This window comes from Nicotiana tabacum, chromosome 2 (genome assembly GCF_000715075.1).
Source record: "Nicotiana tabacum cultivar K326 chromosome 2, ASM71507v2, whole genome shotgun sequence".
Classification (NCBI taxonomy): domain Eukaryota; kingdom Viridiplantae; phylum Streptophyta; class Magnoliopsida; order Solanales; family Solanaceae; genus Nicotiana; species Nicotiana tabacum.
The window spans coordinates 18,676,446-18,702,326 of record NC_134081.1 but is presented as its reverse complement, the minus strand read 5'-3'; the positions used below and the strand labels follow the sequence as shown (position 1 = coordinate 18,702,326).

The window sequence follows — 25,881 nt, the reverse complement described above, 5'->3', positions numbered from 1 at the left end:
CACATTATATGAATTCTCATTAGTATTTTCAGTCATTCACAACGACAATATTTCCTTGGCTCATTAGGCCATTCACAAGATTCTTTATTTCTTGCACGATGGCCGTATTTCATATTCCACACTTTCACCTCTTTCAATTTCAAAGATCACCATCAAGTATCAACATATAGGATATTTTAAAAATTATATACTTCAAATCCATTTGAAATGGAAACTTCAAACACAATTGATTTCTTCCCAAAGAATGAAGCATACCAACCAATAATAGAAACACACATGAAAAATCATAAATAGTCAATACACCATTTACTCTTGCAATACTCTCCCCCAGAAATAACAATGTACAATTTCAACACATGAGTATATAGAACTCGAATCACACGGGATGTATTTATAAATCAAAGCATTAGTTAAAGTAGCCACTAATGGGCATGAATTTAGTACAAAAGCTTTTAGACAATTCTATCTTTCATTGAAACACGACTCAAAGCCATAACCTTTTAATACGTAACCCACACTTTGAAACTTACAGAAATATTATGGAATTCAATTCCAAGAGATAAAGTTTAGCCAACATACCTCAATCGTGCTTCTTTAGACTCTACAATTATCCGGAACCCTTAGCAACCTCAATTTATTTTGGCAATATACAAATTGAACCCAAATTTAGGAAAACGTTCATGGTTCTAGTTCACTTTTTATTTTTCCCACACTTTTTATCACATGCATGTAAGATGAACCACCCTCATACCCATGAAGTCTCACACTAATACCTCATTATAGCTATGTTTGAAATTAAGAGCTGGGGTGATGAAGCCTTACCTTTTAGGGTGAAGAATTTTGGTGCTCTACTTGAATATTTCCAAGGCTTGGAGTGATGGTTGAAGATCAATTAATGAAAATTAGGCCCTCCCTCTAGAACCCTCTCTCTCTCTCATTAGAAATATCATAAATGAGCTTCAAAACAGACTAAAGGGGTGTTTTAACAGAATGGGGGTCGGGTTTTAAATTAAGAAAATGGGTGCCCCGACACAGGTCAGCGGTCGCATATGCGACCGCATAATGGTTATGCGGTTCGCAAAGTGACCGCAGAAATGGCCCTCAGGGGCCTGAACTTTCGCCCCAGGTATACGACCAGTATGCGGTCCGCATACTCGTTCTGCGGTCACATAATGCACCGCAGAACTCCCTCCGCAAAAATACAAAGGTATTATGCGACTGATATGCGGTTCGCATATCGATTATGCGATCGCATAATCGACAGCCAAACGGACCTCAAGTTGGCCAAACTTACTACTTCACTCTGCGGCCATTATGCGGTCCGCAGAGTGATTATGCGGCCGCATAAACGCGCTTTTTCGCCAAATATTTTCCTTTACTTTCCGGTGCATTGTTCAACCCAAAAGTCCAAACTACGGCGATCAAGCTCGCCGCGAACATCTTATATCATCCTCAAACACGTAAGCCTACTCCGGCACCACGAAACCTTGAATTCACTTGCGAAAATTACGGGGCTTTACACTGAAATACTTCAGAATTTTCCGGGGTGTTACATGTAGTTCCTACTATGTCTTCGTGTAACGAAGAAAAGGAGGAAGAGTTTGAGTCCCCTTTGTTACCTAGTCAAAACCCCATACCAGACCAACAACTACCTACTATTTCCTCTCCAACCCAATTGAGTTCTGGTTCTCACCGCAGTCGTAAGACTTAGAACCATAAAAGATTCATTGTTGCAACCTCTCCTTCTGGCTCGCCGAAAAAATAACAGAAGGTGAAATAGACTATTATAGATCGTATTTTCCAGACTTTTATTCATATTAGATGCTCATGTACTCAGTGGCATCAGGTTTTGGGGAGTGTTCGTATCAGTATTTTTGGAATTTTGTATTATATTTAAACATTATGTTTTAAAACTTAAAGAAAATTGTGGGTTATTGATGTTGTCGGCTTCCCTAGTACTGAGATAGGTGCCATCATGACAGGTTAGGATTTTTGGGTCGTGACAAGTTGGTATCATAGCTCTAAGTTACATAGGTCTCACGAGTCATGAGCAGGTTTAGTAGAGTCTTACGGATCGGTACGGAGACGTCTGCACTTATCTTCGAGAGGTTGCCTAACCCTTAGGAAAATTTCACTTTCTTGTATTCTGTCGTGCGAATTTGTTGATTCCGGAAACTAAATTTTTGTTAATCTATTCTCTCACAGATGGTGGAGACGAGGGTCAGGAAGTTTCTAGTCAGAAAGTTGGGGAGAGTTCTAAAGCCCAACAAAGTGTGGTTCGTAGTAGTGAAGGCTTAGCAGTGCCCGTTCCAAGCTTTGATCTGAATTTTACCAATCCTATAGGTAATGTTCCTCTTGTATCCTCTGATTCTACTTTGGGGATGAATGAACAAGAAGCCATTGAGAACATGTTACTAATAGCTGTAGAGGGAGGTTTGGTTAGTGGGTATAAGCGTGAAAATAATACCATTGGGTCTCGGGGGAAGGTGAAAGTCATAAGGATGAGGGTAGGGAACTGGTGCCCCTTGAAAATTTGGCACCTATTAGTACTACTAGGGAACCAAATGAGGGACCTGATCCCTCAGCCCAAGAGGAGCCCTCTGCTCCTACTTGGGATGATACTCCTAGCTCCTCAAAATAGCCCCAGGTCAGTACTAATCTTGCTTCTTCTCCTCACTTCGATGCTGAGCCATTAACCATTGTCTTTCTTGAGATGAGATATCTACCTGAACAGGAAAATGAATATAGTGAGGAAGACTATGACAATGTGTTTGTATCAAGCTTCTTTACGACTAGGAGTAGAAGGGCAATTCACAAAGACACCACTCCTAAAAGACATACTACTAGGCTGCAAAAGAAGGAAGCACTTGAATCTGTTCTGAAGAAAAACAAAGAAGAGAAGAAAATGAGGAGGCTGGTGAAAGGGGGAAAGTTGGTGAATGAGGAAGAAGTGCCTCCATCACTTGTTGTTGATGTTGACGATGAAGAGGTGAATGAGTAACTTGCTTCCTTAATTCGTAAGTACTATAAGAAACCTGTGGTTCCAAAACCTAAGAGAGAGCCATCTGTGAAAGCTGTGGAAGTGGAAGTGGAAGATGTTGAGGGAGAAAAGTCTGGCGAAAAATTGTCTGAGATGTCTGCAAAGAAAGAGAAAAGTGTGAGAAAGTCTGTGAAAAGAAAGATTGGTGACAACGAGGAACCTGGTTCCTACAAGAAGGTCAACGTAAGTGTGTCTAAGGATAAAGGCAGAGAAAATCTTAGAAAGCAGAGAGTGTTGTGGGGCAGAACATTTGCTCTTGACATTCTTGACATGACAGGGATGCGTCAATTGGTTGATATTTGTGAGTTTCAAAAGTGGACACACTTGTTCACCAATGAGAGCCCCAATGTGTATGAGGAAGAGGTGTGTAGCTTCTACGCAGACATGTTCACAGTGGAAGATGATAGCATATGCTTGAAGGTCAACAGAGTAAATTTTGTGATTGACGAGGCTGTGTTGGGGAATATTTTGGGAGTGCCTACTAAAGGGATCTCATCCATTGAGGGGACTTGTTCTCCCAATTTCAGAAGTGCCATTATGAAGGATGATGTTGTGCAGCAAGGGGAACGGGTACACAAGAAGGACCTCCTTCCTGTGTATCAACTTCTGTTTGAGATGGTGAATAAGGTCATGCTTCCACGTGCGAAAAAACGTTCCATTACTTCAAAAGCATACATATTCCTCATGGAAGTACTAGATGCCTACACCACTATCAATTTGCCTGGTCTCATGATAGAGCTTATGAAGAAAGTGGCAGACTTCAAGGATGGCAATCATGGTCTGCCCTATGGGTTCTTGCTCACTAAGGTATTTCACTTCTTCAAAGTCCCCTTGAGAAAACTAACAGTGGAAACTCGCAAGCAAAGACCACCTTGGAGGAATGTGAGTGCATTAATAAGAAAGGATGGGTTGGCAGCAATTCCACAATCTCTCAATTGATTAATGCTCAGAATGCTGCAAATGAGGAAATAAGAAGGATGAAGGCACGAAATGCCATTCTTGAAGGGCAGCTTAGTCAGGCCCAGGAGGCACCTGGTTCCAGCAGTGCACAAGGCACAGAGGTTGCTCGCCTGACCAAGGAAAATGCAGATCTCAGGAAATAGGTCGAGGACCTGAAGGTGCGGCTGCTTAACGAACAAGTGTCTGCAAATGCTCGAATGGATATTCTCCTCAGAACCCTTGCCTCATCATCCCTGCCTCCTCCTTCTAATGCTCCTTCAAAATAGTTCCATTCCCAGTGTCTAGTTAAATGTTGTTTGTCCTACCTTGGTCCTCATTTTGTTGTTTTTGTGACTGGTACTTTTAAGTTGATTTTTTTTGTGAATGATTGTGTAACAATGGTACTACTATTTCTGTTCTCCTTTCCTTCAAATGAGCATCTCGTATTTTTACTATGCATGTTATACTTTTATGTTATGTTTTTAGCCATGCTTGTGTGCACACATGCGGCATGAGTTAACCATGCTGGACTTCTTTTTTTGCTTATTACTTGTGTATGCCAAAAAGGGGAAGAAAATTGAGTAGGGGAAGGGGGAGCAGGTTCTCTCAAGGAGAATACAGGAAATATTATATAGTGATCTAGTTCTCAGGAGGAACTTCAATTATAAGTTTGTCATCATCAAAAAGGGAAAAATTAATAAGTTATGTGCCTTTTTGTGCTTTGATGATCTAACAAATTTATGATAAGAACCAGATCAGGAACCTGTTACACATCCTCAAAGTGCTCAAGAACAACAAGTCTCAAGTCGGGCACAATTTCCAACAACTAGAGTCAAAGAAACGACAGAGGGAACAGATGGACATTAGTTTCCTTGCTGACTGTACCAGTCAACTCCCCACAACTGTAAAGTCACTGCAATTATTCCTCTGCACACATACAACAATGCAAACAGTGCAGCAGTCACTTTATGGGAAATGTCTTGTACCGGATAATTGCTTGCATCATCCAAGTGACATCACTTGCATATTATCAACATGAAGCAAAGAAGAAAACACACACTTGCACATCCAAAAAATCAACAAGACTTCTCTCAAGTGTGTTGCCATCTTGCAAGTGACTTCAAGGCTTCAAGAACAAAAAACAATAGAACAAAGGACTAGTTTCCAGCACTGAGTTACCATATGTCCTTAGTTGTATTGTAACTTTGTTAGAGTGATCTATTTGTAATTCCTACTTAACTTAGCTAGAAGCATTGTGTAGGAAATCATTTGTAAAACCATAAACCTTGTGTTTGTGTCTTGGCTAGAGTTAGTCGAGTTGTGAGCTTTGTAATAGAGTTACTACAAAGAGGCTTGTAATAGAGTTATTACAAGTGAGAGAGGGATTAAGAGTTTAATTCCTAGGTTACAATAGTTTGTAATCTGAAGTTTGCTCAGTAGTGAAGTTGAAATCCTAAGAGTATAGGTCGTGGTTTTTAATCTCGTGAACTGAAAGTTTTTCACGTAAAACTCTACTATGTCATTTACTAATCTCTTATTGTGTGTGTTCTGTGGGAACTGAAAGAGAACTAGGTTCTTTATACAGTTTGGTGGACCATAAGTTTACATCAGTACCATACTCATAATCTCCATGTCTTGTTCAAAACCTTGCTAACTTTACCTACATGGCCATTTAGATCTCCCCTATAAAGATATATTGGTCTCCTGTAATTCCTTTAACCAAAGAATCCATATCTACCCAAAACTTAATTTTAACTTATGCGTCTAGTCCTATTTGCGGAGAATAGGCACTACTAATATTGATTATCTCCTTCCCCCGTACAAGCCTTACTGCAATAATCCTATCCCCAGTACTTAATTGTTTTCAACCCCAAGAACCCAACTTTATTATTTTCAGTAGATTGATGACAGGTTAGACTTGTAGCGTGGGCTATATATTGAGGCTAATAGATTATTATTGTCCAGGGACCATAATAGTCTTGTAGCGTGGGCCTCTGGCCTGTAAGTGAAATTGGAAGATCCACAGGCTTTCTTTCAGCTAATGGGCCGTTCGAAAAGTCTGAAGCTCAAGCACCACATATCAAAATATTCTTGGATGCAAAATCAAGTAATTCATAGATTTTCTCTTGTTTTTTTCATTTTGTTTCACAAATTTAACTAGATGAAAATTAAGGTTGTTGTGCAATCAATTCTTTGATTGGTTAATACACTAGAGTCTAGACAACACAAGGCAAAAACACCGACCCTTCGAACGTGATTAGTTCCATCATATAGTGACCAAGATTTAAAGTAATGGCCAAAAGAGGAGTTGACTTTGTGAAAAACTCCAACCAAGATTTGGTCACGGGCTACATGGAATTTTGCTATAGAAAAATGACACCAAAATTTTGGCATTTATTTTAGCAGCTCCACCTTTCATCTTCAGTCAACCCATATTTTGTCCCTCCTCAAAAATACACACAAATAAGTCACTATCCAAATAACCACCCCCACATTAGGACTTCCAAGAATTATCATTTTGGGGACTCTCAAAACAAAGTCAACTCAATATAGGAACAAAATTTTACCTGACTTTGAAGCAAACCACTAATTCTTGGATCCATTTGGGATTGACTCATACACATAAAAGTTTGAATTTGAATATTGATATGATTGTTTTGAGCACTTGTCAAAGAAGTAAGTGATTTTGTTAATATAGTATTATCATTTGTTAAAATCAACCTAACCACGTTAAGCTTGTAAAAGGAATGCCTTATAAGGAGATTTATTTGAATACCTTTTTAATAGCATTAGTGATCGGGCGTGCACACTACCTTGATTATTGTATCGAGTAACTGCTTTCTTTTATCAACATAAGTATGAGATTTGAACATAAGACATCATAATTCGCCTCCACCAGAGGCAGAGCTAGAACTAAGGTAGCGGGTTCGGCAGAACCCAGTAGCATTGGTTCAAACTTTGTATTTGTCTTAAAAAATTTGTTGAATATGAACAAATTTTAATTTAGAACCCAGCAACTTCAAAGAACTAAAATTTCCCTCCCATTTTATTGACCACTGGACCGCACCCTTAGGGTGCTGATTCGATTTCTTTTATTGTTCCGTTAAGACCATGCATAATGATTAAAATGTTAAGCTTGATCATGCATTAGGAGTACGTTATTATTGACTATACCGCAGGCTATACATGCATCGCTGTGATTGCTCTCTCTCTATATATATATATATATATATATATATATATATATATATATATATATATATATATATATATATATATATATATATATATATATATATATATATATATATATATATATATATATATATATATATATATATATATATATATAGGGTGGAAGAAAAATCATGAATTGTGGAATCTTATCTATACCTATCTTTCAGTACGCTGTATTTGTACAATGGCTTAGTTTCAAGTTAGAAATGGGCTAAATTAAAAATCTATATTTATTTATTTACTTTTATTCCTTCATATGATCAAGTCTTAAAAGCGCAAATCTTCATTTTCTCATTGGTAGGTTGAAATGGAAAGGAGTGTAGAGGAGGTTTTTAATTGAGGAATACATAGAGCCTCGGAAGCTTTGGAGCAACGATTGTTTGTGTGTGACTTATAGGTCATGAATTTGAGCGATGGAAGAAGCCACTAATATATACTTGCATAATAGGGTATGCTGTCTACATTACACCTATAAAGATGCGACTCTTTCCGAGCCCTGCGTGAATAATGAATACTTTGTGCATCGGGCTACGTTTTTTTTTTATTACATATCTAGAGAGAGAACAAAAGTGAGAGATAGCTATAATTAGGAAATTAAAACATGTGTGAGTGTGTCAAGGAAGGAACAAAGATATGTCCAAGTGTTCATCTATAGTTTGTTGATTCTCAACAATTTTGGTAACCAAGATATGGATTATATTCTAACCAAAGATTAAAAGAAGAATGAACTTTGACCCCTCCACTTCAAATTATATTGGAAACCAAAAGGTTAAACGAATGGAATTGCAAACATACGCGTATGCATCCAATGTCCATTATTGTGTGATAACATTTTTTTTCCTTCGTAAAATACGATTACACCTGTTTTATGCTGTTTCTAGAATATCACAATGCATGGAAAAGGGAAAAATAAAGACTAGCTATCTACATATTGTTTCTTCTATTGGCTGCTTTTATAGATCTTGAGTAATCATTTCTATTTAGCTGTTCTCCATTTCATGTTTAACTTTGTAAAATGAAGTGATATATTCAGTGAAAATTCACATTGTCAATTCAATTTAAATTTGAGGCACAATTGTTATTATTGAACTGTATCTTTTGTGCTGGTCTGTTTAATTCTTGATACCTTCCTTTTTTTTCTACTTGTTTATATATCTCCCTTTAACTTTAATACCTAATTAGAGTCGGATGCAATATATTGGCATCCAGTTGCCCTGATTATCATTAAATTTGATAACAGAAAATGAAAAAGAAATAAAAGGGATTATTATGTGAATAAGAATAAGGTAAAGGATAAGTGGCAGTTCCTATATACAAGGTTCGTAAGTAGGTATAAATGTATATACATCTAATACATATACATGCCCAAAACACAAGTTAATTCCATAGATGGACATCCAAATTATAGAAATAACTCACTAAATTCACTTGTCCTTTATTTAGGACAATAAAATCATTCAACTTTAACTTTGTCGCTTAGAAAGTAACTCTAGCTGAAACGGCCTATTTCTCAATTGCCAAATTACTAAATGGCAGCCTTATCATATTAAAATTTATTTTTAAATCACAAAACCCATTTATTCTTACCCGAAGAAAAGCAAGGTTCCTATAAAATATATGAAACCGATTAAGTAGGCGTTTGGACATAAACATTATAATTTTTTTAAAAAAAGTAGTATTTGAAGTTAAGTTGAAAAATAGTATTTGGAAATTGAAATTGTGTTTGGACTTGCATTTTTGTTTAAAAAATATTGCAGTTTTGTGACTGGAAAAAAAAGTTTTTCTGAAAAATTTGAAAAAGTAAATTTTTTTCAAAAACTTGCAAAATTTCATGAACAAACACATTTTTGAATGAAAAAATTTGTAAAAAGGGAAAAAGTTTATGGACAAACAAGGCCTAAAACTTGTTCAATCTTTGTATCTATAATTACTCTGAGGGCTTTTCACTCTCTAAAAAGGGAGTGTATTACACTTGTTATGCCATGCCAATTGTATGTGTTCAGGTTCCAATAGATACACCTTTTAATTCAGGTGTCTCAATGAAAAAACTAAGCAAGTTTAAGGGTTGCATATATATTCAACATAGAAAATACAAGTATGCAGCACACATAAAAAGAAAGTATGACAATTATTTTGAGACAGAAAAAGTGATTTGAAACAAATTACGAAAATGAGCAAGTCATTCCTTATTCGGTTATTCTTCCTGTTTTTGAATAAAGAAATTGAACCTCTGCATTATATTCTGGAGCAGCACTAGAAGCTTGTATTTCTACTCAAACCTCAATTATTGTCATATAAGTTAATCTAATTAACATTAGATTAACTGCCCATGAGAACATTTCCTAAAATAGATAAAGGAATACAAGACCAATACTTTGTTCCAATTAAGTATTGCAATAGCATCTTTTCAAATCCTTCTTTAGTGGTTGACTCTTGTTCACATATACACCAAACACAAGTCATGGTTCAGGTGGCCTACGTCCACTTTTATTCAAAGCAGGACAAATATACAAGATACAAAGATTAGAGAATTCAGCAAATCAGCAGTTCAGTATCTTCAGTAAAAATTGTGACAGCTCAAGTGCAGTGCCAAAATTTTATTAACTAATTTTTTTTTAAAAAAAAAAATTATTACTATGGTGGAGTAATTTTTATGATCACATAGAATAGAAGTGGCTAAGTGGGCGTTTGGGCATAAGAACTATAAAATTTCGGAAAAAAGTGAATTTTCTTTTCAAGTAAAAATGATATTTGAAAATTAGAGTTGTGTTTGGACATGAATACAACTTTGGGTTGTTCTTGAATTTTTGTGAGATATCTTAAGTGAAAATTTTGAAAATCAACTTTTTGGAGTTTTTCAAATTTTTGAAAATTTTCGAAATTCATCTTCTAAGTGAAAATTAAAGATTTCATGGACAAACACTGATTTCGAAAAAAATTGACAATTTTTCAAAAAAAAGTAAAAAAAGTTAAAAAAAAAAAAAATTTATGGCCAAATGGGCCCTTAAGTTTTTCTTCTGGGAAAATGAGAATAAGAAAAATATAACATTTATTAATTTCAAAGTAAGGTCAAGTTAATTTGAAATAACCTTGTGCTTAGAATGTACATCTTTATTATATTATAATACATTGGAATTGAAAATATTCCCATGTATTGTAAGAATGACACATATAAAGAAAGTGTATAAGAAAAAAATATAACACAAATTATTTATAAAAATTATGCTTATAATTTATAGTATATATATATATATATATATATATATATATATATATATATATATATATATAGCACATCAACTACCAATAATAGCTTTATAACATAGTAGTAGAGCTATAACAGAATAAGGCATACACAAACAAAAATCAAGAACTTCCCCTTCATCTACTCCACTCTACTTCACCTTTTCCTCAATTTCTTAAAACCCCTTTTGCTACAAACTAAGTTAATTCATAGCTAAGTACCAATATATCTAAAAACTAGCTAGTGTATACTAGTAGTGAAATGGCAATGGAGGAATTAGAGGAGCTTAAAAATTCATGGACTTATCAAGATGAGTTGATAAAAGAACTTCTTGACAATGAATCACCATTCTTTTTGGCATCTCTAGATTCAAATTCTACTAATTGCCCTTCTTCAACCGATAACTCACTTGTAACAAAGAGCATCAATATTTCTACAGTTTCCTCAGGGCCAAACATGGATGATATTGAGAGTGGTTTACCAGTGACAAGCTATGGAATTCAATCTCATGATGTTTCACATGCCAGGTTTGAATTCTTATGATGTTTTTCCGAAGAGTTAATAAGATATATGCACTGACAGTGTAAAAAATATACCGCATACTTTATATAATGGAGTATTAAACATTAATTGGTAAGCTAACTTGCTATAGCATGTTTTTATATAAAAATATAATACTTGTTATAACATGTTAAATTATACTAATATCGTGAAAAGCTTTCCGGTGTCAATCTATAGTAACTTATATCCTTTTCCGACTACGTACTTAACGACCCGTGTGCTCGAATCTCCAGTTTATTAATTCCAGTTAATTAAAGCAAATCTTGGTTTTTGTTTTCTTTGTAATGAGCATGAATTTTGTTCATATGCTGCAGAAGCTTTGGGTTGGAAAGAGGCTTGAACTTGATGATGAGTAAGCAGGAGACTCATGAGACTAAATATACTTTGAGAATAAAGACTTGTGGTAATGCAATGGCTGATGATGGTTATAAGTGGAGAAAATATGGCCAGAAATCTATTAAGAATAGCCCATATCCCAGGTATATCTCATATGTAATTTTGCCTCATTTTCTTCTTGTTAGAAAAAAAGAGTTTTGTTTCTATTGTCTTTCACAAATGGGGTATGGGAAAGATAGTGTGTACGCAGACTTTACTCCTATCTTAAGAAGGTAGAGAGATTGTCTCTAACAACCCTCGACTCAAGAAAAGATGAAGAAAAAAAAATAGCAGTAGCAACAAGTAGAACAACAACAAAATAGTAAAAAATCAAAGCGAAAGAAACATTAAGTAATAATAGAAATCTACGTATAAGAAAATAAAGACTACACTAATACTACTGGTACTGAAAAGGAAAGCGCATGACTATCTATTAATCCTCTACATAAAAGTTACTATAAATCGAAATTTTTATATTTATAAACTGTTTGAAAAAAAAAATAACAAAAAATTATCAGAATTGCCTTTTGATGTTATTGAATTGTTTTATAACAGGAGCTACTACAAATGCACTAATCCAAGGTGTGGGGCGAAAAAGCAAGTGGAGCGGTCCAGTGATGAACCGGACACTTTCGTAATCACTTACGAAGGCCTACACCTCCATTTCGCTTATCCATTTCTCACACTCGATCCAACTCAATTTCTTGAGCAGCCCAATAAAAAGCCCAAATTGACCAATTCAAAAGCCCAGAACGAAGAATTTGAAAATGCAAGCGAAATTGACGAAAGCCCAAAATATGTTAATCCAAGCCCAGTTGTAGTCTTTGAACAAGAGTTGGGCTTTGGTGTAATGGGCTCACAAGGTTTACTTGAAGATATGGTTCCATTAATGGTTAGAAACCCATCTATGAAGCCCACAAGTTCATATTCTTCATCGTGCTCATATTCGTCTCCACCAACTTCTCCTTCATTTTCTTGGTCAAATAATTAGTTCTTCTAGCAAATAATTGTAAGTATAATAGACTATATATTGTTGTAGGAAAATTGTTATAATGGGATTTTAGCAAAATAAATTGTGGGTCAAACGTTGTAAAGTTTGTTAGATGTCTAACAAGGAAGAGCGAAAATCTCATGGAATGAAAATTTTCGCTAGTTTTTGTTTCAAATAGCACAAGTTGTGTGTGTTTTTGCTCTTTATTTTTATTATTTAATACTTTGTTTTCTTACCGTTATCCACTTAGTAAATTTTACAATATTATCATGTCCAAGGAAAACAAATTAATGCCCTTGTATAGTGTAAAAATAAGTTGTACTATATATCATGATGCAAACTTATTTATTTATATATTTATTTTTATTATCTCGTATTCTCAAACTTGATACTCCTATATAAGTCCAACTTGAAGCACTCCCGAAGTGATTGACAAGGAAATTGGGGAAAAGAAAGAAGAAGGAAAGACAATTGAAAAGGTTGAATGCAACTATTGTAATAATACGGAAGCTTACGGCCAGGACACAAAATTGTCAAGGAAATGATCTCTTAGGAGTAATTAAAATTTTAAATATAAGAAATGATCATATAAATGTCTAATGATTTATTTATTGATCTCCTATGTTAATTTCTTTTTTACTATCTCATGTGAAAAGATTATATAACTAGACACTATATGTAATAAATCACAAAACTAAATCTTACGATCGAGGAAAGGATCTCTTCGTTCTTCCATCATTTTGGTATTTTTTTTTTATGAACTCATTTCTCGTGAAAAAGAATCAACAAAAAACATGAACAATAGAGGTGTAATAATTACACGTTCTATATCACAATTCAAAAACTTTTATTCTCTATTTTGGTTCCAACAAACTACAATTAGGGTATACATGTATGAAGGGCTAAATGCACATATAGCAGATTCTGGGATCCCTATTTAAGCCATAACCTCGATTTATAAATATTTGTAAGTCTAGCCACTTTAAAATAACTTCAGACATACAATATTGAAGTTGCAAAAATCCGCATCTCAAGTTGGCAGGTTACATACATGACTAAACTTTAGGCACTTACTTATGCATGAAGTATAGGTATATATGGATGAACTTCAGGTATATGAAGTTCAAGCAAACAAATTTTTGCCAGAAATATTAATTTGTTCTTCGAATATCAACAATCTAACATCAAATCTAATGCCCAACTCTATTCTAAATAAGCTCAATTTTGCAACATACGATTCAAATATCATAAATAATAAATTACAATCATCAGTTTATCAGAACAAGAATAAATCTAACAAACTCATTTTGTCATCTTTAAGTTTTTACCAGAAACCTCCAATAATGAAGTTTTCCAACACTTGCTATAATTTAAAAAATTTGAAAGCACTGAATATAGCTCAAATGGCAAGGTGAAAACTGGCCATGGGTGCAATTAATTCAATAAACCAACTTTTAGCCCATAGACACAAAAAATGGGCCTAAATAAGTCCAGCTTTCGTCAGTGGATCTCATTACAAAGTTGTGGCCTATCCTACAACAATAAAAGGAGATCCTTTAAATGACAAAACGACACCTAATCACCTGTTAAACAAGGTCTAGTTAGTAAATTGACAAATGCGGTTCATTCCCGGTTCTCCGTTCACGCAAAGTTCACTGATTCTGCAAAGTATCCGACCTAAACTATAGCTCCAAATGCCATAGCCTAGTGTAATTCACAAAAAAAGAAAAGAAAAAAAAATCCTATAAATCTGTTAATATTAGACCGTTGTTAACTTTTTTGGTGACATTTTCAATCAATTGGCTTCAAATGACCCGTTTCATAATCAATTTCTAGGGTTTTGAAATTGTTCATTTTATGTTACGAGAATTACCAAAAATATGATGCTTTCACGTATTGGTCGCTCGCTGTCTAAGTCTTCTCGGTCCAATATTCACAAAGTAAGCTCACTAATAGCTCTATTTAGGTAGAATTTGTTTTGAATTTTTTTTTAATTTTTTTTTCGTTTTTTCTTTTTTGGTTTAGGGACTTGTTTATGGTGGTGGATATGGCGTGAGGTCAGCGGTGCTGGATGAAGTGGCAACACGTGGCGCGTGCATTACACGTGTTGATGGCGGGTTAAGGTTTGTGAGAACCTATTTGACGTCTATTGGAAGTGGAAAGCAGGGGTTGAGTAAGGCTAATTTGTCGGAACTCGATTCCGTTTTTGCAAATCATAGGCTGCGGAGGTTTTTCTGTAGCGAAGGGCCAAAAAGAAGAAGTGAGAATAAATTTGAATAATTTGAGCATTTTCGAGAAATTAATAATGTTTTTTGTTGCTTATCTATTGAATTTGTGGTTTTGTAGACTATGAGAACTATTATCCAAAGGACAGGAAAGAAGTTCCCAAAGGGAATAATCAAAAGGCAGAGTCGGGCAAAGGTATGTAGTGGTGTGTTATTTAGGTGTATTGGTTAATGTATGATGAAGGAAATGTATGGATTTTTTCTAGTGTGAGTGAAATTTTCTTCATGTATCGTATAAACCAACGTTACAAAACCTGCATAATATTAGCGTGAGATGAGTTTAAATGGAGTAATGGTGTCAGTGAGGATTCATATAGCCGTTCCTAACTTGTTTGGAAGCATTACTTGCTGTTGTGGTTGTTTAATGTATAGACCAACAACTACATTTCAATCTCAGCTGGAGTCCGCTGTATGAATCCCTTATGTGCTTCATTTGATATGTTTAATTCCTTGAACGCTCTATATTGTGTATTGATGATGCGAATATTCTTTTTTCATTTTGGCGTTAATATGGAGATGCAATTTATGTAAGGAATCGGTTGCAGAATTATGAAAAACCACTGAGAAATCCATGTTTTTCTCCTGTTTAATGTTTTATTTATGGGTCGTGTTTCAATGAATAAATTCTTGCTTTGGTTTGTATTGTCGCAGAGGAAGGTGCAGGTGAACAAGGAAATCCTCAGGAGAATTTCGTGAAGCTTAATTACAATTTACTAACACCCTTGTTATTTATTGGGTTTATTCTGTCATCTATCCTCTTATCTCCTCGAGAGCAGCAGGAGGTTAGTGCTTAAACAAAGTTTTTTCTCCCTTGCTGATCTTCTTGTTTCAGCTTCTTTCACCCTTTACTTTATTCTCCTGGAAGGGGATGAGTTTAGTGCCTTTGACCCTACTAGGGTGTTAGCTCGATGTAAGAAATGATCTTAAACATTTCAATATTTATGTGAACCAATTTCACCTCTACATTAATTCTAATGTAAACAAAAACACAGTCAGCCACCCATGAGAGAATTAGTTACTCAGATAGAGGATGTTAAATGTAGGGTAGAAATAACACTTTTTACTTTTCCATGATTTAAAATTTTTTCCTTTAGCTTTTTAGGCTCTAGAAGATTTGCAGTTAAAATTTTCACACAATGATGTGAATTTTCTTGTTTTGTATGATGAGCTCATAATGGAAAAATGATCAGAAATGCACAACTTCTGTAAGGCATCACATGGAAACATTTGCTGGTAGATACCGGATCGTAATAGAGGCTAGCGAGATTTAGCTGTCCTTAAGTGTGTGTTTGTTCTTTTCGGAAAGCGGTAGGTTGATAAAACTAGCTACTCAGTGCCGGCTCAAAGGCAAGGCAATGAAGCCATTGCTTTAGGCCTCAAAAATTAAAGGCCCAAAATTAAATTATTGTATGCAATATTATAATATAATTAGTTAAAAAAAAATATTATAATATAATTTATTAACTATTATTTATTAAAGATTTCAAATTTATATTGCTTTTTAGGATTTTTTTTTAAGACTGTTTCGGCAGGGAAGATGCTGTAAAATTCTTTACCTCTCATTAATTATTGTGTTTACCTCCTTTTGATTGTGTTTTTTTCTCCTCTGCCTATATTCATTCACTTTCCTATTTTGACTATTTACTTTCCAATTTCAACTAAGTTTCCTAAATCAGATATTTTGCTTTGTTCTGTTTGGTTAATCGAAATTAGAGAACAAATCTTTTATCTCATTAATATATGAATTTTATTAAATAACTTTAAGGCCTTTTATTAAGCTTTGGATTTAGGCCTCTAGTTCTACCCCGCCTTACTGCTACGATGTTCTTCAAGAGATCATATCACTTGCGTTATATTGGGAATGTAAAGTTTCATGGGACCATCTTTGATATGCTCAAGCTTTTATAGTTCTACTGATCTGATGGAGATTGTAGCCTTTTCCTCATTTGATTCTGTTTTTTCTGGTCTAGCCCGTTAAAAAGACAAAATTTCCAGTCCACAGTGTTATCTTTTTTTCCCTGTTATTCGAAGGAAAATTAAGTCGTATAGCAGTTATGGAAGACCTGATATTTTTTCCTATGAATATGGCCTTTATGGTAATTTAAAAACTTAGGTTCTTATATGATAGACCCCACTAGTGGGATTCCACTGGGTTGTTGTTGTTGTTGTAGGTTCTTATATGATACACCGGCTTTGTGTTACTAGTTGTTGTTACCTGTTTTTTACAAATCCAAATTCGGTTTCTCGTTGCCTGGAGCGTTTAACGCATGTCAGAACAAGAAATTTACCATTTCTATTATCCTATTGATGACAAGTTTAGGCATGAGATAGTGGCCCTGTGTTCCACTAGGTAGTAAATTGCCTACTTGTTGCATGAACATGGAAAATCAGACTGTATCTCAGTGCTCATTCTACTTGATACAACCATTCGCTTTTTTTTTTTTGAGCTGACTACTTTTGCTGATATTTTGTTCTTGCTTAAACATATATTATTGATGAAGAATTTCTCCTAGGTAGGGGTAGGGGTAAGGTCTGCGTACACACAACCCTCCCCAAACCCCACTAGTGGGATTTTACTGGGTCGTCGTCGTTGTTTTTGTATAACAATTTATCTCTGAATAATTGAAACAATGTGACTTTTCTAAATGTTTCATCGTTTAACTGATGATTGGTGAGTAAAGCAGGTTCTAATATAATCGAGGGGCAGTTCTGTTATCTTCAGTGATTGGTTGTCTTCTGTAAGTTGCTTCTGTTTCTTCTGATCATCTGATGGTGACTTTGTAAATGTAAATTTTCAGATTAGTTTCCAAGAGTTCAAAAACAAGCTACTTGAAGCTGGTCTTGTTGATAGAATTGTTGTTTCTAACAAATCTGTGGCCAAAGTTTATGTGAGGAGCTCTGCACCTGGTCCTATTCAAATTGGTAATGACACTATTCAAGGTCCTACAACTGGTAGAAATGATACAAGAAACGCAAGCCACTTCAAATATTATTTTAACATAGGGAGTGTTGAGTCATTCGAGGAGAAGCTTGAAGAAGCACAGGAGGCATTAGGAATAGATCCTCATAATTATGTTCCTGTTACGTATGTTGATGAGTTGAATTGGTTCCAAGAAGTGATGAGGTTTGGTCCAACAGTGTTGATTCTTGCCGTCCTTTATTTTATGGGACGAAGAGTGCAGGGTGGAATAGGTGTCGGAGGCCCTGGTGGAAAAGGTGCTCGTGGAATATTTAACATTGGTAAAGCACATTTCACGAAAATGGATAAAAATGCCAAGAATAAGGTGAGTCTTAGATTCTAGCCATGCACTAGTGTCTAACTTGGGTGCGGATTCAGAAGTATTCGTAGTGTTTTTAAAAGCTATTTTTGAAGATGTTTCATGCCATGGTATATCATGATTAATTCTTGGAGAGTCTGTTGACATGTTCTTGGTACAGGTCTTCTTCAAAGATGTGGCTGGATGTGACGAGGCAAAGCAAGAAATCATGGAGTTCGTCCACTTCCTTAAAAACCCCAAGAAATATGAGCAGTTGGGAGCCAAAATACCCAAGGGTGCTCTTCTAGTGGGTCCTCCTGGGACTGGAAAGACACTTCTTGCCAAAGCTACAGCTGGAGAGTCTGGTGTACCTTTTCTCTCTATATCTGGGTCAGATTTTATGGAGATGTTTGTTGGTGTTGGACCAGCCAGAGTTAGGAGCTTATTTCAGGAGGCACGACAGTGTGCGCCTAGTATAATTTTCATTGATGAGATTGATGCCATTGGTCGAGCAAGAGGGCGGGGTGGCTTTTCTGGAGGACATGATGAACGTGAAAGCACTTTAAATCAACTGCTTGTTGAAATGGACGGTTTTGCAACCACATCAGGTGTGGTTGTACTTGCTGGCACAAATAGACCTGATATATTAGACAAAGCCTTGTTAAGACCCGGTCGATTTGATCGTCAAATTACCATAGACAAACCAGACATAAAAGGCCGTGATCAGATATTCCGGATCTATTTGAGCAAGTTGAAACTTGACCACGAGGCAGCCTTTTATTCACAGAGGCTTGCTGCTCTAACACCAGGATTTGCCGGAGCAGACATTGCAAATGTTTGTAATGAAGCTGCTTTAATTGCCGCAAGGAATGAGAGCACAATAATTACAATGCAACATTTTGAGTCAGCAATAGACAGGGTAATTGGAGGTCTCGAAAAGAAGAATAAGGTATCCAATCCTCAGTTTTTCCGTTCCACTATCTACTTTGCATTTAAATTTCATTGGTGGATAGCACATTTCCAACACTAGACGTTTCATATAATGTTCTTTTTTCTGGATTGTTATGGAATACGCCAGTTTCAGCTTGAAATGTTTAGATTTGTGTGACTTATCACAAAAATAAAAACGAAAAGAGAAGTGCTTGGATTTACATATCTGCCGCTCTGTTGCTACTAGAAAACATATATAATTACGATAAGGGCATTATCTGAAGAGGGTTGCTCTAGTGGTGAGCACCCTCCACTTCCAACCAAGAGGTTGTGAGTTCGAGTCACCCCAAGAGCAAGGTGGGGAGTTCTTGGAGGGAGGGAGCCGAGGGTCTATCGGAAACAACCTCTCTACCCTAGGGTAGGGGTAAGGTTTGCGTACAAACTACCCTCCCCAGACCCCACTAGTGGGATTATACTGGGATGTCGTTGTTGTTGTTGCATTATCTGAAGAGGTTGTCATTTTTTTTGGGGGGAAGTGATATATTGATATAATGTTCTACAACTTTTAGAGCTGATTATAAAATTGGAATTTCTCTATTTTCCTTTACGTATTAGGCAAGTATTTCTTTTATTTCACTTCCTCTCCCTTGTTTTAGGGGTGAGGAGTGGTGGGAGGTTATGAACACTCAATGAAGTTTTGATGAGATACTTATGGTCAATTGGATGCAAACCGCTCTTCTAAAGGCCAGGCCTGAAACTTCTTGTAGCAGATGGAAAATTTTGATTTTAGGTGGCTAGGATCCAAATATAACCGTTCAATATTGTAAGAATAGCCGCTTTTATCCCAGTGTCCCACAAAGTCAGCTACAACTGGAGTGACCATTTGTTGAATATCCTGTCAGCCAAAACTTTGCGTGCATCATCGATCCGGAGATATTCAATATTTGGAGGGTTGAGTTGGAAGTTATGGTGGCCTTTTGTCAAAGGCACGTTTAAGCCATGAAGTGAGGCTCAAAACACGTTGAGCGCTTCGCCTCGCTTTGTGGGCGCTTTAGTGTCACATCAAATCTCTAAGGCACTTTTCCTTGCCAATGAGTATAATCCTGAAAAGGCGACCTTAAACAATTGATATTTCACTTTATCGTGAATATTTTTTCAATTTCTTTTTTCACATATTTGTTATTTATGCTTATAATGATTAGTCTTGGACTACATGCATATTTTTACTTTTTTCTCCCGTTGCGCCTTTTTTCATTAAAGCTCACGCTTTATTTGCACTTAAAGCCCCAACGGACCTTAAAAGCTTTTTTGCGCTTTTCGCCTTTGATAACACTGGTTATGGGTGACCTTTTCGTTCTTTGTTGCTGCATCCAGGGATGACCATTTATTATTTTTGGAAAGTTTGGTTCTGGGTATTGAGCATTATTTATTTGTATAAGAATTAAACATCATGGAGCATATATGCTCCGCTTCAACACCATTGTAACTGCTTCTGGTTGACTTGAGATGAGTATGGAACCCACTTGGCAGGGAGAGGGTAGGTGGCAAAGCAAAGGTTGACTTTTCCATGCACTCTGGTCCTTTTTCTTTTCTATTTTCTTCTGTCTACTTTTTATTAAAAAGGGAAGTTGGGAGGATGCCCACTTTGGGATAGTATGCAGTGACTAGTGTTACAAATTTCCAGTTTTAGGTTGGAGTGTTAAAGGTAAATTTGTGTTTGTTTTGGATGATGTCACATCTCAAAGCTTCCTTTGGGCTTTCTGCAGGTCATAAGCAAGCTAGAGAGGCGGACAGTTGCCTACCATGAATCTGGTCATGCTGTTGCTGGTTGGTTCTTGGAACATGCAGAACCATTACTAAAAGTGACAATTGTTCCTCGTGGTACTGCAGCCTTGGGATTTGCTCAGTATGTTCCAAATGAAAATCTTTTAATGACTAAGGAACAACTATTTGATGTGACTTGCATGACTCTTGGAGGTCGAGCTGCTGAGCAGGTGAATATGTCAAAAAAAACTTTTATCATGCTTTCGTATTTTCTCCCATTGACACTAAGAATTGTTGACTTGAAACTCTTCTCACCGCGTGGGGAAGTGTGGAGGCCCCAATTATAGAATTCAACACTAAATTGTATTCCGGAAGCCAAATTTTAGGTACAGGGTAGAAACCTTATTATGCACTGTACTGATACTCTGTCCTGCAAGCGTGCTGTTATTTCGTTAGTCTTCTGAATTATTTTCTTTAAATAACATCGGAAGGTAAATTGCAGTGTTAAGATCTTTTGAACTCAATATCCTGCACAAAACGGCAAAGGACCCCCTAAGACTTCCTCGCCAATTCTCCTTATTTTTCCCCATAAAATAAGGTTAGCTAATAGAAGGTGGAACTTATGACTTAAGTAGAAGGTGAATATCTTATGACTTAAACTCTGGGAGTTCCATAGTTCTCGTTAAATCTATTTAGGGCGTAAAGTTATGCAACACATCTTTCGGCATATAAAAAGAAGACTTCTCGCCGAAGACCTAAATTTTGCAGATTAGTGTGCCTAATAAATGGAATGGGACCGATATGTCATATGATGTGCAATGAGGTTGGCTTTTATATTATCTGCTTTCGAACCTTAAAGAAAAAAAGCTCAACCGAGCAGGAGCTCAGGATAAGATGGCTCTGATTTGAGTGGAGTCTTGTAAGTTCCTTACTAGTTTACTATCTGAAAACATTTAGTTCCTGGTATACATGAATATTTTATTTGTTAAATGTTGTTCAGAAGCTTCACTTTTCTACCATTTTAGCAGCTTGACTTTCTTACCATTTATCGACTAAATAAGATTTCTGAAAACGTAGTCATTTGGATTTTATTTGTTAACTAGGTTTTGATTGGGAAGATCTCGACTGGTGCACAAAATGATTTGGAGAAAGTCACAAAAATGACGTATGCCCAGGTGGCAGTCTATGGTTTCAGTGACAAGGTTGGTCTTCTTTCTTTCCCACAAAGAGAAGATGGATTTGAGATGTCAAAGCCTTACAGTAGCAAGACAGCAGCAATTATCGACAGTGAAGTTAGAGAATGGGTCTCCAAGGCCTATGAACGTACTGTTCAACTTATAGAGGAGCACAAGGAACATGTGGCTAAGATTGCAGAGTTACTACTTGAAAAAGAGGTCCTTCATCAAGAAGATCTGGTCCGGGTACTGGGTGAACGACCATTCAAGAGCCTTGAGCCTACGAACTACGATAGATTCAAGCAAGGATTTGAAGAAGAGAACAAAGAAACCAAAAATAACCCTGAAAATAAGACTGTAGAAGATAATGGATCATCATCGCCTGTCGAACCTGAGGTTGTCCCAGTATAGTTGTGGGATGGTGCTTTGTAAATGAGAATATGGTGTTGTGGCTGTCTGGTATTCACTTATTAGAAAATTGTAGAAGAGAGAAGAACAAGTCTTTATATTAATAGCACAAAAATCAGTTTTTCAGTTTGTGCACCCCATGATATTGTGAAAAAAGAAGAAGAAAACAACAAAAATGAGGTGAAAGAAATACTGTAATCTAATTGTATCAGATACGCAAGGGCTGTTTCTAGTTGCTCACTGGTATGTCTTGTAGCCAATTCAGAAGCCCTACTTTCTGCAGTAATTTTATAATTTTATTTACCCGACTTCCAGTGGCTGCAGAAATCTAGTTTACCAGACTTCCAGTGGGTGTAGAAATCTAGTTTACGAGACTTCCACTTGCAGTGGGTTATTTCTAACTGTTTGCTCATAAAGGGCTATATAGTCATATTATAGTCCTTCCGATGCAATAAAGTTACATATTGTCTGGTTATCTTGGATGTAAGGGGTATTTCCGTGGGTTTGCCTTGGTACTGTGTTCATACCATTGTATTGAATGATCCCAGTCAGTTACTTTCTGCTCCTATAATGCATACAACCCTGATTGATGGTTGGGCAGGTTTTATGGCTTTGTATGAGTTTGCGGTTTTTGATCCTTTTAATATTGTTAAGCAGTGATTGTGCTAATCAGATAGCAATGCCTTTGGCAGGGAATTATGCCTATTCAGCATTAAGAGGGCATGCAAAGACTATGGAAGCACTGTGGTTGTATCTTGGGTAAGGCTCAATAGCAATCGTATGCAGTCCCAAAACTATGCGTGTGATATATTTTTTTTCTGTGGATAAAGTGAACTGGAAAAATAGTTGGTGGAGTTGAATGAATCTTGCACCTGAATGATCTAAGGTAGGGTTGCAATCAATTAGCTGCAACTCTTATGACTTTGGAGAGGAAGGTTACAACTCTCAACTTTGTTCTAAGAGAAAAATCTCCAAGATACTTGGCTTAGATAGAAGCATTCAATGGTTCCAATACCAACACAAGATAGGCGTTTTCATAGTCTTTTGGTCCGGGGGACAGTCTGATTGAGAACTGAGGAGGGACATCCTTTAATGGCAGCTATAATGTACAAAGAACTTTGTCTTCGACCTCAAAATAAACACATAAATTGTTTCATACTTTTCGTGTGGCTGACCTTTGTTTGGCAGTTGATTATAATGAAAATCTTACTGTACTAGTCTACTAATATGACATGTCAAATATGTGCAGATATTACATCTTCTTAGTTGGCTGGTTGCTATTCTGGATTTCACATCATGTCTCCTCTATTCTGGATTCTACCTTCCTGGATTGATGCAAATTTTCTCTATTAGTTCACATGCATGCTTTCTTTTCTTGGATGTCCCTCTCCACTGTGGCAACTTTAGGTGTGGTGACCTAGCCTGAAGGGTATAGCCTTCTAATGGCTCTCAAGTCTCAGGATATATACAAAATAAAAGTGGGCCTTTAACATGTGGCAAAGTCTGTACCTACAGTCATAGTCATCATCTGACTTGCACATTTAGTGGCAAACAAAAACTCTTAAATCAATAAGCAGAAAAATAAGCAGATTCTATGGCTCTCAAGTCTCATAACTCTGCTTTTTTGAGTTCTTTTTCCCTCTTCATTCATATAATAATATGCCCTTTTGTATGAAATAAAGTTCATTTGACAATGTTACAGCTATTGCATCAGATAAGCACTACAATGACCTGACCCCTGACAATTTGAAGTGAAATTTTGATAAATACTGATGCACAAGGACTAGACATGAATGGCTGTGCTAAATATGTTAACTATAATGCTTTTTCTTTACACTTATTATTTTGGACTGGACTTGCGAATTTTTGACAAGTGGGCTTTTGTGAATAAAAGCAAAGTCATGAAAAAGCACCTAAATGACTTCCTACCTGGAAAGCAGTAAAGAAGAAGATTGTACTTACTAAACTTTTCCTTTTTTTTTTTTTTTAATACTTATATAAATGCGTGGCTAATCATTGGTTGTGTTACTTTGTTGCTTGCATTGAATTTTTTTAATAGTATGGTATCTGAAATTTAATGATTTGACTAATCTAGATTCGTGTTTTTTACGACTCACTTAAGAGGAAGCATTTACCACCACAATTTTTTTCATTCTCACGGTTTCGAACTCGTAAACTCTAATTTAGTTTGCAAAAAGCTCCTATCCATCTCACCAAGTCTCTCACGTCTCTCAGTAATGTTGTTATATCATTAACTACTCGGTCTTCTCAAAAGCTGCAATCTCAGTATTTGCTAATGAACAAGGGCATCACCATTTCCATTAGTGTATAGTTTCTTAGAAAATTTGTTAATGGACTAATTTAGTAGCACTTTTTCTGTCTTTATCAGGGCTATTTGTTAAAGTAAGATTGGCAATCTTACTTTACCAAAAAATTATAAAAAGATTGCCAATCTTAGTAAATGTTGAATATGCAAGCACTTTTAAGTTGCAATTAGAAAAAAGGGCATATTTAAGCTACCAACTTGTTGTATATTTACAGACAATACTATAAGTTCAAACCAAAAGAAAAAAAATGGAAAAAGAGAGTGTTATATATTTACTTTTCTTTTCTCATGTTGGGCACAAGCAAATGTCTTTATCCAACTAAAAAATGTCTAACCCCTTTTCTAATTCTTTTTTTGGATTTAAATAATCAACAAGTTCCTAGCTATTTGAACTTTAAATTGTTATCTTGCCTCTGTTATTGTTTGTTGTTACAGTTTTTTTTTTGTCATCTTTCCTTAAGTATCTCTACCTTTTCAAAGTAAGAGTAAGGTTTGCATACACACTATTCTCCCCAGACACTGCTTGTAAAATTATACTGAGTTTATAATTTACTAATTGTTTTATACCGTAACTATGGCATCGAGAGAGAATAGGGATTTATCTAAAATTAAGTCAAAATGTGCGGAGTATAAGGAATCATGTTGTCATATGTAGATCATAGGAAACGATTTGAAATTAGTATTTACTATAGCTTGGAAGGCATTATTGTTCATGTCCTGCCAAATTTGCATCTAAGGAACAGCCAAACAGATTACAATTATGAGAACACACTTGGGAACCTTAGAATTTGACCTCATGTTTATCAGACTGTAGCATTATTGCCAACAGTAGTTTTTATATTTATACATCATTATTACATGAGATTAGGATAAGTCAAAGAAAGGGAGCATTGGAACAACGATAAATTGCCTCCTTCTGACCTATAGGTCACGGACTCAAACAGTGGAATCAACCATTAATGCTTGTATTAGGGTAAGCTATCTACATCACATTCCTTAGGCATGGGCGGAGCCACAGTGCCGGCTATGGTTCGGCCGAACCTAGTAGCTTTTGTTCAAACCTTGTATTTATCTTTTAAAGTTCATTAGTTATGTACAAATATTAATTTAGAATCCAATACCTTAAAAGAATTAGAATTCTAAACCCATAAGTTTTAAATCTTAGCTCCGCCTCTGCCCTTAGGGTACGGTCTGAAGGTACAAGAGGGAGATTGAATTGTAATCTATTTAAAAATCTTAGTTGACTAAGTATGAATTTAGTCGACTGGATTTTGCACAGTGATTGATTGCAGTGGAGATAAACTAAGGAAACAGAAAGGTAAGGAAGATACAATAATTTTTATACTGGT

At 35.9% G+C, this 25,881-nt stretch overlaps 2 protein-coding genes across 4 annotated transcripts; both read left to right on the top strand.

The window, feature by feature from the left end:
- Positions 1-10,526: 10,526 nt before the first annotated feature.
- On the top strand, positions 10,527-12,562 carry LOC107792713 (putative WRKY transcription factor 49). The gene is made up of 3 exons (XM_016614949.2): positions 10,527-10,987; positions 11,336-11,500; positions 11,952-12,562. The coding sequence occupies exons 1-3, from the start codon at positions 10,722-10,724 to the stop codon at positions 12,385-12,387; spliced, it is 867 nt and encodes a 288-aa protein (XP_016470435.1). The 5' UTR covers positions 10,527-10,721; the 3' UTR covers positions 12,388-12,562.
- A 1,372-nt stretch (positions 12,563-13,934) lies between these two features.
- Positions 13,935-23,805, top strand: LOC107792717 (ATP-dependent zinc metalloprotease FTSH 10, mitochondrial-like). Of its 3 annotated transcripts, XM_075231437.1 has the most exons (10): positions 13,935-14,327; positions 14,413-14,647; positions 14,734-14,808; positions 15,324-15,454; positions 17,471-17,956; positions 18,111-18,878; positions 20,626-20,853; positions 21,727-21,825; positions 22,899-22,965; positions 23,456-23,805. In XM_075231437.1, exons 1-9 carry the CDS (start codon positions 14,268-14,270, stop codon positions 22,920-22,922), a joined length of 2,106 nt encoding a protein of 701 aa, XP_075087538.1. In that variant the 5' UTR covers positions 13,935-14,267; the 3' UTR covers positions 22,923-22,965; positions 23,456-23,805. The 3 variants fall into 3 exon arrangements, with proteins under 3 accessions (XP_075087538.1, XP_075087537.1, XP_016470439.1); XM_075231436.1 differs by lacking the exon at positions 23,456-23,805 and having other exon boundaries at positions 22,899-23,434; XM_016614953.2 differs by lacking the exons at positions 22,899-22,965; positions 23,456-23,805 and having other exon boundaries at positions 21,727-22,688.
- The last annotated feature ends 2,076 nt before the right edge of the window (positions 23,806-25,881 follow it).

Coding starts and splice junctions, on each gene's coding strand:
- LOC107792713 (XM_016614949.2), top strand. CDS start 10,722: ATGGCAATGGAGGAATTAGAGGAGCTTAAAAATTCATGGACTTATCAA. Junction 10,988..11,335: donor CATGATGTTTCACATGCCAG/GTTTGAATTCTT, acceptor CATATGCTGCAG/AAGCTTTGGGTTGGAAAGAG. Junction 11,501..11,951: donor AAGAATAGCCCATATCCCAG/GTATATCTCATA, acceptor GTTTTATAACAG/GAGCTACTACAAATGCACTA.
- LOC107792717 (XM_016614953.2), top strand. CDS start 14,268: ATGATGCTTTCACGTATTGGTCGCTCGCTGTCTAAGTCTTCTCGGTCC. Junction 14,328..14,412: donor CTCGGTCCAATATTCACAAA/GTAAGCTCACTA, acceptor TTTTTGGTTTAG/GGACTTGTTTATGGTGGTGG. Junction 14,809..15,323: donor AAAGGCAGAGTCGGGCAAAG/GTATGTAGTGGT, acceptor GTATTGTCGCAG/AGGAAGGTGCAGGTGAACAA.